This window comes from Coregonus lavaretus, assembly GCF_964263955.1.
Source record: "Coregonus lavaretus genome assembly, contig: HAP1_SCAFFOLD_3031, whole genome shotgun sequence".
NCBI lineage: Eukaryota > Metazoa > Chordata > Actinopteri > Salmoniformes > Salmonidae > Coregonus > Coregonus lavaretus.
In genome coordinates, this window is record NW_028157992.1 from 43,373 (window position 1) to 57,024 (window position 13,652).

Genomic DNA, 13,652 nt, shown 5'->3' on the forward strand with positions numbered 1-13,652 from the left:
ACAACAGGTGGACTCCAATCAAGTTGTAGAAACATCTTAAGGATGATCAATGGAAACAGGATGCACCTGAGCTCAATTTCGAGTTTCATAGCAAATGGTCTGAATACTTATGTAAATAAGGTATTTCTGTTTTTAATCTTTTATAATTTGCAAAAAAATCCTAAAACCTGTTTTCGCTTTTTCATTATGGGGTATTGTGTGTAGATTGCTGAGATTTAAAAAAATATTTAATCTATTTCAGAATAAGGCTGTAACGTAACAAAATGTGGAAAAAGTCAAGGCACTGTATATATATATATACAGTGGGGAGAACAAGTATTTGATACACTGCCGATTTTGCAGGTTTTCCTACTTACAAAGCATGTAGAGGTCTGTAAATTTTATCATAGGTACACTTCAACTGTGAGAGACGGAATCTAAAACAACAATCCAGAAAATCACATTGTATGATTTTTAAGTAATTAATTTGCATTTTATTGCATGACATAAGTATTTGATCACCTACCAACCAGTAAGAATTCCAACTCTAACAGACCTGTTAGTTTTTCTTTAAGAAGCCCTCCTGTTCTCCACTCATTACCTGTATTAACTGCACCTGTTTGAACTCGTTACCTGTATAAAAGACACCTGTCCACACACTCAATCAAACAGACTCCAACCTCTCCACAATGGCCAAGACCAGAGAGCTGTGTAAGGACATCAGGGATAAAATGGTAGACCTGCACAAGGCTGGGATGGGCTACAGGACAATAGGCAAGCAGCTTGGTGAGAAGGCAACAACTTTTGCCGCAATTATTAGAAAATGGAAGAAGTTCAAGATGATGGTCAATCACCCTCGGTCTGGGGCTCCATGCAAGATCTCACCTCGTGGGGCATCAATGATCATGAGGAAGGTGAGGCATCAGCCCAGAACTACACGGCAGGACCTGGTCAATGACCTGAAGAGAGCTGTGACCACAGTCTCAAAGAAAACCATTAGTAACACACTACGCCGTCATGGATTAAAATCCTGCAGCGCACGCAAGGTCCCCCTGCTCAAGCCAGCGCATGTCCAGGCCCGTCTGAAGTTTGCCAATGACCATCTGGATGATCCAGAGGAGGAATGGGAGAAGGTCATGTGGTCTGATGAGACAAAAATAGAGCTTTTTGGTCTAAACTCCACTCGCCATGTTTGGAGGAAGAAAAAGGATGAGTACAACCCCAAGAACACCATCCCAACCGTGAAGCATGGAGGTGGAAACATCATTCTTTGGGGATGCTTTTCTGCAAAGGGGACAGGACGACTGCACCGTATTGAGGGGAGGATGGATGGGGCCATGTATCGCGAGATCTTGGCCAACAACCTCCTTCCCTCAGTAAGAGCATTGAAGATGGGTCGTGGCTGGGTCTTCCAGCATGACAACGACCCGAAACACACAGCCAGGGCAACTAAGGAGTGGCTCTGTAAGAAGCATCTCAAGGTCCTGGAGTGGCCTAGCCAGTCTCCAGACCTGAACCCAATAGAAAATCTTTGGAGGGAGCTGAAAGTCCGTATTGCCCAGCGACAGCCCCGAAACCTGAAGGATCTGGAGAAGGTCTGTATGGAGGAGTGGGCCAAAATCCCTGCTGCAGTGTGTGCAAACCTGGTCAAGACCTAGAGGAAACATATGATCTCTGTAATTGCAAACAAAGGTTTCTGTACCAAATATTAAGTTCTGCTTTTCTGATGTATCAAATACTTATGTCATGCAATAAAATGCAAATTAATTACTTTAAAATCATACAATGTGATTTTCTGGATTTTTTTTCTAGATTCCGTCTCTCACAGTTGAAGTGTACCTATGATAAAAATTACAGACCTCTACGTGCTTTGTAAGTAGGAAAACCTGCAAAATTGGCAGTGTATCAAATACTTGTTCTCCCCACTGTATATACCTTGTAAGCATTTATCTGTCATGTGTCAATGTTGCTTTTATGCTGCACAAAATGTATAACACAAATCTATTTTAATTTAAGAGCCGTGCTATACAAAATAAACACAAGTCACATAAATCAATTTTCATTTAAAAGCCTTACTGATGATGGTCAACTGTTAGTGTCTCTCTTGGTTTTAAGAGGTGAAGACCTGAGTCTGCGCCCTGATGTTCAGTGAATGTATTTCTTTACCTCTCTTACATGTGCGCTCTTTGTAAATGTCTTGGAGAGCCTTTTGTTTTCTCCCTACAATCTTACCACAACTCTCTCTAGGGAGACAAACCAGGCAACTACACTAAATGTTAAGACAGGCTCAATAGAACATCTGTAAAACGATTGTAAAACAGAATGATTAACACTCAGCCTTCTAAATTTGCGCAGGAAGTATAATCTGGATTGACATTTTGATAACACTCGCCCACAGTTGGCCCCAAAGTTCAGCTTGTTATCAACTATTGTGCCAAGGTTCTTATACTCCCCCACCTGTTCAATGCTCTGGTCGACGATGGTAATTGCCTTTGGAGCTGATGCATATGAATCAGCCTATAAGGCACTTTGACTGCTAATATGCCTGCAAGGAGCTTTGCTCATGAAACAGCCTACAAGGCAGCCTATTTCAGTCTATGAGGCTGCTATTGAATCCGGTCAAGCTCTGAGGCTGAAAGCTCATCTGATCAGCCTGTCAGGAATGGAGCTCACCCACTCTGTAAATGTAAATATTATCCACAAAACATGACGTATATCCCCTTATAATTATACACATATCAGTTACATATCCTCACACACACAAAACACACACGCACACACTTTCACACACTGCTGCTACTCTGTTTATTATCTATCCTGATTGCCTAGTCACTTTTACCACTACCTACATTTACATATTACCTCAATTACCACGTACCCCTGCACATTGACTTGGTACCGGTACTCCTTGTATATAGCCTCGTTATTGTTATTTTATTGTATTACTATTTCCTTATTTTTTCTTATTTGCTAATTTATAAAAACATTCTTAATTTTTAACTCTGCCTTGTTGGGAAAGGGCTTGTAAGTAAGCATTTCACGGTAAAGTTGTATATAGATTTGAGTTATGCAAGCTAACAACCAGCATAGATAACTAGCTAGCTATCTAACAAGACTACCTAGCTAACTAGCTAGCTAACTCACAAGACTAGATAGCCAAGTTAGTTTGCATGCGATTGTCTCTGGTCTTGGAGGCGGCACGCAGCCTGGGAGATTGGGCTATCTGTCAGGCATCCTTCAGGGCTTAAATGCCACACGAGCACAAGCCACATACTCAGGCAACAAGAATTATGAGGCACTTCCGGGTCACGTTTTTTTATCCTTCAAAATAAGAGTAATCATATCCTGTAAACTGTGTCAAATGAATAAAGGCAAAGATTATTGGACAATTACCAACACATAATTAATTATAATTAGCTATCAAGTAAGGATTTATTTAAGTGATTTTGAGATATACTCGTTTTGTTTAATTTTAAACCAAAATGGTCAACAAAGTTTTTTGAGTGTCACGTATTGGAGGTTCTCTTTAAAAAGGGTAGTCTAGGGAAAACTAATTATGGACTAGGACAAAATGTGTTTGGTTTAAGATTATGTTGTGCATAGTTTCCAATCGTTTTTGCCTCCATGCTTCAGTCGACACCCTACTGCCAAACCAGCTGAACCCACTCCTCTCCAGACTACCCTCTCCTCTGCCCCTCTGCCACCGTCCCCCTCCCTCCCTCCCTCTCTCCCCCCAGCCTGTCCCAGGCTGCCCTCTCCCCCCTCCCCACCCATTGTCATCACAGAGCAAGTAGTCAACAGGCTCTTTAAGAAACAGGACTGTAGGAAAGCTGAAGGCCCAGAGCGGGTCTCCCCAGCCACACTAAAGCACTGCGCTGACCAGCTCTCCCTATATTCACGGACATCTTCAATCAATCACTTGAACTATGCACTGTTCCTGCCTGTTTTAAATCATCCATCATTGTTCCCGTGCCTAAGAAACAGAAAGTATCCTGCCTGAACGACTACAGACCTGTAGCACTCACCTCAGTCATCATGAAGTCCTTCGAGGGCCTCATCCTATCCCACCTCAAAGACATCACTGACGCCCTCCTTGACCCCCTGCATTTCGCTGACAGAGCCAACAGGTCTGTGGACGATGCTGTCAACATGGGCCTCCACTACACCTTTCAGCACCTCGACAACCCAAGGACATACACAAGGATACTGTTTGTGGACTTCAGCTCAGCGTTCAACACCATCATCCCAGAGCTGCTGCAGGACAAACTTACCCAGCTGAACGTATCTGACTCCATCTGTCGGTAGATCACCGACTTCCTGACCAACAGGACACAATACGTGAAGCTGGGGAAACATCTGTCAGACGCTCTGTCCCTCAGCATGGGAGCGCCGCAGGGCTGCGTGCTCTCCCTTCTCCTCTAGTCACTCTATCTCCAAAGATGCGTCTGTCAAGAAGCAGATGACACCACCCTAGACACCCTTGTCTCCAACTGCGACCATGTACCGGAGAGAGGTTGACCGGATGGTGGTCTGGTGCAGTCACAATAACCTGGAGCTGAACACTGTCAAATCCGTGGAGATGGTGATTGACTTCAGGAAGTGTCCCCTCACCATCTCTCCCCCTTGAAATCAATGGCTCAGCTGTAAGTATGGCTGAGACATTCAAATTCCTGAGGACCATCATCTCCCACAACCTCAAGTGGGAGGACAACGTTACAGCGATCAGCAAGAGGTCTCACCCGCGGATGTACTTCTTATGTCAGCTGAAGCAATTCAAACTCTCACGGACAATACTGATTTGGTTCTACACAACCATCATTGAGTCCATCCTCACCTCCTCGATCACTGTCTGGTATGGGAATGCGTCTGCCCGGTCCAAGCGCGAACTGCGAACTGCAATGGATCGTCCGGTCTGCTGAGAGGCTGCCACCTGCCCACCATCGAGGTCCTACACGACTCCAGGGCAAGGAAGTATGCAGGAAAGATAATCGCCGACACCTTCCACCCTTGTCACCCCCTCTTCCAAAGACTCCCCTCTAGCAAACGGTTCAGGTCAATCACGACTAAAACCTCCTGAACAGCTTCTTCCTCATAAACCAGCATCTGAGCTCCTAGTGTGTACGGCTCTCCTTTTCTTTTCCAAGTGTTCTACTCCGCTAGCCAGCACCTCGCCTCAACAGGTGTGCGTTTCTTCCACCTCCATATTAACCTCATCAACCGGCCACCTGGTCCACGGTGATCTTCTCATTAATGGACTACGCATCCTGCATCATCCTAGAATGGCACATTCATATTTGTACTCGCTGCAGATCCTCATATGCACCTGCCTCTCTTCATGTACATATTTCCCCCAACGCATCATCATCCTGTACAGTCGTGTTTTATTTATACATCTCTACATACATCATTTATAACGTAGCTTAGTTTTTATTGTGAAGTTTGTAGTTCTTACCTTACAGTGTACAAAGTGTACATACAGCATGTGGATTTGTGTAATCTCTGCTTCTACATATGTTTGTATCCTGTTTACCTTCTGCCCGTGTATTCTGTTTATCGTGGCAGCACCATTTTCACCAAGTCAAATTCCTGTACATGCTAAATGTATTTGGCGAGTAAAGGTCATTCTGATTCCGATCTTCTACAGTTTACAGGACATGACTCTTATTTTGAAGGATTAAAAACCAGTGACACAGAATCGCTTACTCTTGTTTGCATAACACAGCTGGAAAGAAGGATGGCGGATGCTGGAAGTAAAGAGTCAGGGCCGATTGGAGGAGTTGAATTTACCAACACAGAGTTGGAGAATAACAAGAGTAACACGGTAGTAAAGCAATCATTTATAGGTTCTGTCTGTGTTTGGATATTGTATTTTTGCGAACGAACTCGTGGCCTTTGTCCACGGCAAAGGGCTGGATGGATGCGTACATAAACAGAACATCCTGGTTTGACCATACAGATGTAGCCGTCGAACATCAGGCAAGCCACGTGATACATTGTAACCACGCGCTGCTGTTGGCTACAATATAATCTTGTTTGTAACAATATTGCACAAAATATGAATGTTTTGAAGATTGAAAGACATATCTAACCTAAATAAAACCAGATCTGAGCTACGTGGCCAGAAGCTACTCGGCACGTTATTGGTCCACTGGCAGCATCCAGAGGATGACGTCACGGTATTATGATGTCTATAGACACATATGTGTTTATTACTAGAACATTTCCTAATAGGTCCAATGATTGGCAAAGGATAGGAACATTCTACATGTATTGATATTCTGTTGTATTCATATTCAGTCCACTAGATCAGGGTTTCCCAAACTGCACGTTTTGGTTTTTGAATCAGCTGGGTTGCGCTAGGGCAAAAACCAAAACGTGCACCCAGGTGGGGCCCCGGGGACCGAGTTTGGGAAATACTGCTCTAGGTCTCTGTTCACTAATCACTGCACATTTCTCCCACGCACTCTGTTTGTAAAGATGGTGGAGGAAGGATCCACACCGCTGCGGAGAATGGAGATCAGTGTGGCCGAGGCAGAGAAAAGAACTGGGAAAAATACAGTGAACATGCAAGAGACATTCACAGTGTACCTCATAGAAACTCGGTGAGAGAGTGGGACCCCTTTAGAAAATGAAGCCAGCATCTGCAAAATATTGCCTTGTTGCTCCCAAAAGAAAACATGTTTTCGGTACAATGACGCTCTTGAGCCTGGATTTTTCTGAATGTGTAATATAAGAGGGATTCAAATCCTGATCTGATCTAGATGTTGGTGTTTCTTCTTTCAGACCCATAGATGCAATAACAGAAGGCCACAGCACAGCCTCAGACTCTCTCTGGAGGAGATACAGTGAATTTGAGATTCTCCGGAACTATTTGTTAGTCACCTATCCATTTATCGTGGTGCCGCCTTTGCCAGAGAAGAGGGTAAGTTAAATTCAAAGCTGATGGCCATATCTATAGCTAGTAGTCACAAGCACCACACTGCGGTGTTTGTGCCTTAATACCCACAGAATTGAATAGAACACATTATATTATATATTATATTCAATAAATGTTACTATATATATATCTTTGTGTAATAACCCTTGTCTGATTTCTACAGGCAGAGTTTGTTTGGCACAAGCTGTCGGCAGACAACATGGACCCAGACTTTGTAGAGAGGCGCAGGGTTGGTCTGGAGAACTTCCTACATCGCGTGGCCTCCCATTCGGTTCTGTCCAATGACAAAATCCTATACCACTTCCTGACTGAGGTACGATAGCCTATCAGCTCACTCCGTCACGTTGATGTTGTATTGGAATGTTTTGGAGAGATTTAACATTTTTATCTATTTATTTATTCATACTCTACTTTTGAACTTTAATTTACTCTCCTCTCCTCCGCTCCCAGGAACACGGATGGAAGGAGGTGGTGTATGAGACAGGGTTCCAAGCCAAGGTACCTCCGAGGTCTTTATCTTTTACCCCTATATGAGCTTTACTCAGTTACTACCACTTATTACAGGAGTTATGTCCTTGAGCTGTTCTTGTCTATTGATGTTCTGTATTACATCATGTTTTGTGTGGACCCCAGGAAGAGTAGCTGCTGGATGAGCAACAGCTAAAGGGGATCCTAATAAAATACAACAAAAACCGTATTGAATCTATTTTGATCCATCCAGTGGTACATCCAGTGGTAGACACCAATTGTATTCTAATTAAATTGTTTTGTTTTTTCTAGGCAGACTCCAGGATTAAAGCTCTGAGCGCAACTTTCAGGGTGAAGAACCCTGACAAGTCAGTCACTCCTTCCCATTTACAGCCAACAGTTGTCAGACACCTAGTGGTATTATACATGTATTACATACATTTTACTTAAAGTTGAGTTAAGTTAAAGTCGCGTTAAGTTGAAGTTGTGTAAAGTTTAAGTTGTGTAAAGTTGAAATTGTGTAAAGTTGAAGTTTTGTACATTTGAAGTTCTGTAAAGTAGAAATTGTGTTCAGTTGTATAAAGTTAAACTTGTGTAAAGTTGAAGTCGAGTAAAGTTGAAGTTGGGTACATTTGAATTTGTGTACATTTGAAGTTGTGTAAAGTTGAAGTTGTTTGTGTAAAGGTATGTTAAGGTTGCCATTTGTCCTCCTCTATCTAGGCGGTTCACAGAGATGAAACACTACAGCGATGAGCTTCAGTCTCTCACCTCCCAGCTGCTCAGAGTCAGAGCAGTAAGTCTTATACCATTTATCAGATGCTTTAGGACCACAGTAAGTCTGCTTCTCTTATTAGTCTAAAGTTATATCTTTGGAACAACAGCTTCATTTATTTAGCGCTCACCTCTTGTTATCCATTGAATAACTCCCGTTTCATTCTCCAGAGAGTAGCAGACAGGCTCTACGGCGTATACAAAGTCCATGGGAACTACGGAAGAGTATTCAGGTAAGAACAATAGGTGTCAGGTAGCCTAGCGGTTAAGAGTGTTGGGCCAGCAACCCAGCCGACTAGGTGAAAATCTGCCGATGTGCCCTTGAGCAAGGGACTTAACCCTAATTGCTCTTGTAAGTCGCTATGGATAAGAGCGTCTGCTAAATGACAAAACTGTAAAACAATCAAACATGTTGTATCTGAATATTGAAGAAAGACTGATGTGATATTGTTGTGGGATTATCTGACTGATCTGACTGTTTGTGTGTCAGTGAGTGGAGTGCCATAGAGAAAGAGATGGGAGACGGTCTACAGAGTGCTGGACACCATATGGATGCGTGAGTACTCTCCATCCACCAACAGCTGTTTTATCTAACCTGTGCTGAGCCTGCTATTATAATGTAGATTGCACACAACAAGCAATTTAGGAACCACAATGGAAATTAGGGACCACAATGGAAATAAGTATATATATTTTTAACTGGCTAATCAAATCAACCTGCTATTCTAATGCAGAGTGCACACAACAAGCAATTTAGGAACCACAATGGAAATAAGTATATATTTTTAACTGGCTAATAAAATCAATCAATCAAGTTATCATTTTGTCCACAGCTATGCTGCCTCAGTAGATGATATCTTGGAGGAAGAGGAGCGTTATGCTGACCAACTGAAGGAATACCTTTTCTATGCTGAAGCCTTAAGGTTGGTCCTGTTCCACAATATGGCTAATCAATCAATGAATCAACCAACCAACCAATCATATTTTGTAAAGGGTTTACATATCCCTGTCCCTGTAGTCAAGGAAAGAGCATAATGCACCAAGTAGAACGTTTTTGACAGTTTAAAAAAATAGAATCTAAACGGGCCTGGTACAACTGGTGTCCCAGGAAGTAACGCTGTATGGTGTTGTGATATTGGGTCTGCTGTAAAGCTACTGCTCCCTGTTTCTTACAGGGCCGTGTGTAGGAAACACGAGCTGACCCAGTATGAGCTGGAGACGGCCTCCTCAGACCTCATCTCCAAGAAGCAGCAACGGGAGGAGCTGGCCACTGGGGTATTCAGTTCAATACAACTTTATCGATACCCTCAGGGGCAATGAAGAAAGCCATAGGTTTAGGGGAAGGTCTAGTTTATCTACTGTTTGTATCCTGTTCTAGGAAAACTAGGGGATTCCAACTGAGATGGTGATCTCTTGTAAGAGGCAAGCTCTTGTCTTTCCAATATTGGTACAGTGTAGGTCTCAAGAGCATTGGCAAGGCCCAAGAGGTCTTGGTTGTCATGTCCTCTCAGAATCTTTGACTACATGTCTTCTTCAAACCCCCCTATATAAGGACATGTAAAGCATGTTCCCATACTGTACCGTAGCCAACTCTTCTATTGCATGCCATACATGTTTGTCATGACAACGAACACACAGAGTCCGAAGCATCAACAATTCCAGTCAATTCAGAAAGTAAACCAAATTCCATTTCCACATTTTCCTCATTGAAAAGCATAGAAGAGAATAGGAATTTCAGTGTACCTCTTGAATTGAAATGGAATTTGACCCAAACCCTGACCACCAGGCTAGTAAAGCCCCTCCATCCTCTGTCTGTCCGTCCATCCTCAGATGGTACGGACGTTCTCCTTCAAAGGAATGAGCAACAAGCTGTTTGGTCAGGAGACTCCAGAGCAGAGAGAGGCTAAGCTCCACCTACTAGAGGAGCAGATCGTCCAGGGAGAGGAGACGGTCAAAGAGAAAACGGTGGAGTGCGAGTGAGTCCCTCATGTTAACCCATGCAGTAATACATACATAAATAGGCCACATGCTGGAAAAAAAACCGAATCGATAAAGTATGTCATATAATCCATGTGCCTCTGATTCAACATTGGTGGTGGTGAGTCGACGAGGACTTAACATAGAGCTCTGTGTGTGTGTGTGTGTGTGCGCAGGGAGTACGTGAAGGGTGCGTGGGTGGACATGCAGCGCTTCAAGGAGCAGAAGGACAGGGATCTGAGGGAGGCTCTGATTGGCTACGCCGTCATGCAGATCAGCATGTGTAAGAAGGTGCGTCACACTCAGGAAATGTTCCTAGTATCTATCAGGGTTATGTTCATTAGGCACCAAACAGACAAAAACTGACTCAAAGAGAGAGGGACTACCTGGACTTGTCCAATAAGAAACTGTATTTTTCCTGTTGCTTTAAGTGCCACACTCAGAGTTGTGTTCATTAGGCACCAAACTGAAGAACACAGACTTAAAGAGAGAGGTACTACCTGGACTTGTCCAAGGAGAGACTTTTGTTTCAAAACGCGTTACAACGGTGTGCCCTATTGAACACAACCCGCTTGTTAAAATCAAAGGCCAATGTTGTTAGGACCTAGTTCGAATTCTGTGTTTTATGTTGTCCTCTCTGTCTGTATAGGGCATTCAAGTGTGGACCAATGCTAAGGAATGTTTCCACAAGATGTAAGTGGGTGGGGCCGTGGGTCAGCAATGACGTCTATGGTACGAGAGCACAACAACTTCACCTTAAACCTTCAGATGGAAACAGAACCACTGTTGTCATGGCAACCCCCCCCCAACCCCCCCGAGGGCGACAGAGGCAGCTGGCATAAAGTTACAGCTGGCATTGCGTCTCAATACTCAGTCCAATACTGGCTTCTCTCCAGGTAAGGAGAGGAGGCAAGGAAACCTTTCAAGGCCTGATGCAGCCCGCGTCTATATTTTACAATGAGATATACGGCACAAACATATCCTTTTGTATTTATTTATTAAGAGAACGTTTCTGTAGTATCAGCGGGATAAAGGTTGTATGGTGAGAGTGTAGAACATGGGGATGTGTGAAACTTCCTCCTCAGCCTGAAGTGTCGCCACTTGCGCAGCCGAATTGTTAACGTTTTCGATGGCGCCGACTGGTAAGACGCTTCGGAAGGGCAATCACGTGTGCTAGCCCAATCAGAAGAAAGCATTACATTTACATTTTAGTCATTTAGCAGACGCTCTTATCCAGAGCGACTTACAGTTAGTTTATTTTTCATACTGGCCCCCCTTGGGAATCAAACCCACAACCCTGGCGTTGCAAACGCCATGCTCTACCAACTGAGCTACATCCCTGCCGGCCATTCCCTCCCCTACCCTGGACGACGCTGGGCCAATTGTGCGCCGCCCCATGGGTCTCCCGGTCGCGGCCGGCTACGACAGAGCCTGGATTCGAACCAGGATCTCTAGTGGCACAGCTAGCACTGCGATGAAGCGCCTTAGACCACTGCGCCACTCGCTAAGCAAGCAGCGTGATGTCAGTTATCAGCATGATGCTGTTACCTTGGTTTACCTCTATGAACTGAACTGGAATAGAAACTGAATCAACTGTCAAAGGACTTTGCCTTTTCTCTCTTAAAGCACATGATATCATAATGTCTGGTATGTGAATATTGGAGAATATTGGAGAAGATATTATTCAGAAATTTCAAGGTACATTTATATAAGAATATTATATACTTTGACGTGTCCATCTATGTAAATATATTAACAACAGTGAACACTAACCTGGTGTTTGTTGGTTGAAGCCAAATATTAATTCACTATTTTAATAATGGTTTCTTAAAGAAAACATCCTATTTATACATTGTGACTTGCAGTAATAATGTGATTTAAGGTCAGATTTTATCATCATTCATGTACATCAATAATAACATTCTTATCCAAGTTGAACTGAAATAACAGTTATACTGAATTGTATATTCAGCTTTATGGTTTTAATAAAAATATTGTCTTCTACCATATTCCTACAGCTACGGTTCCTCAGGCTACCACACATGTTATGTTGATGGTGGTATGAGGGTATATGGAGACAGTAGGTTGAGGTTGACCCACAATGAGGGTATATGTAGACAGCAGGTTGAGGTTGACCCACTATGAGGGTATATGGAGACAGTAGGTTGAGGTTGACCCACTATGAGGGTATATGGAGACAGCAGGTTGAGGTTGACCCACTATGATGGTATATGGAGACAGTAGGTTGAGGTTGACCCACTATGAGGGTATATGGAGACAGCAGGTTGAGGTTGACCCACTATGAGGGTATATGGAGACAGCAGGTTGAGGTTGACCCACTATGAGGGTATATGTAGACAGCAGGTTGAGGTTGTGTTAAGATAATTTATTAACTAACTATTTCAGTGTGTCTGTGCGTTTCCCAAAGTTTGTAAGACTTTGGTTCAAGAAACGGACAGAGCCTCAGTGCAACAGCCAGGTCTTTATTCAGAGAATTATGTTATCACAATTTCAGAGTCCATCTTTAATACATACACGTCATATAAAAATCCCACCCCGCTTTAGGCGGGCTGTATTTTTCCACTGTACATGGGTTTAGCTGATGTTTTCCTCTGCTCTCCTGACCATCAGGTCACACACACATATTCTTATCATAGTCTACTCCTTGCTCAGGCAGGCTGCATTTTTTAGTTATCGCCGTTCTCACAATATTCTGACTGCCTCATTGTACTTCTAACTAAGCTACACATATTATCAGATTATAGTCTTATGATTCTAACACTTTTTCACACAGTTTCAGGGTGTAATAATGAGTCATTAATAATTAGTCATTACCAAATTCTTCTATCAGGTTGACCCACTATGAGGGTATATGGAGACAGTAGGTTGAGGTTGACCCACAATGAGGGTATATGGAGACAGTAGGTTGAGGTTGACCCACTATGAGGGTATATGGAGACAGTAGGTTGAGATTGACCCAGTATGAGGGTATATGGAGACAGTAGGTTGAGGTTGACCCACTATGAGGGTATATGGAGACAGTAGGTTGAGGTTGACCCACTATGAGGGTATATGGAGACAGCAGGTTGAGGTTGACCCAGTATGAGGGTATATGGAGACAGTAGGTTGAGGTTGACCCACTATGAGGGTATATGGAGACAGTAGGTTGAGGTTGACCCACTATGAGGGTATATGGAGACAGTAGGTTGAGATTGACCCAGTATGAGGGTATATGGAGACAGTAGGTTGAGGTTGACCCACTATGAGGGTTTATGGAGACAGTAGGTTGAAGTTGACCCACTATGAGGGTATATGGAGACAGCAGGTTGAGGTTGACCCACTATGAGGCTATATGGAGACAGCAGGTTGAGATTGACCCACTATGAGGATATATGGAGACAGCAGGTTGAGATTGACCCACTATGAGGGTATATGGAGACAGCAGGTTGAGATTGACCCACTATGAGGATATATGGAGACAGTAGGTTGAGGTTGACCCACTATGAGGGTATTAGGGTAT

At 43.3% G+C, this 13,652-nt stretch overlaps 1 protein-coding gene across 1 annotated transcript; it reads left to right on the forward strand.

Annotated features, from left to right (window-relative positions):
* Positions 1–5,696: 5,696 nt before the first annotated feature.
* Positions 5,697–12,139, forward strand: LOC311124562 (sorting nexin-4-like). The gene is made up of 14 exons (XM_084198681.1): positions 5,697–5,800; positions 6,457–6,581; positions 6,763–6,901; positions 7,080–7,229; positions 7,367–7,414; positions 7,697–7,752; positions 8,105–8,177; positions 8,327–8,388; positions 8,646–8,711; positions 8,989–9,078; positions 9,331–9,430; positions 9,986–10,131; positions 10,309–10,423; positions 10,782–12,139. The coding sequence occupies exons 1-14, from the start codon at positions 5,714–5,716 to the stop codon at positions 10,827–10,829; spliced, it is 1,305 nt and encodes a 434-aa protein (XP_084054807.1). The 5' UTR covers positions 5,697–5,713; the 3' UTR covers positions 10,830–12,139.
* Positions 12,140–13,652: the final 1,513 nt, after the last annotated feature.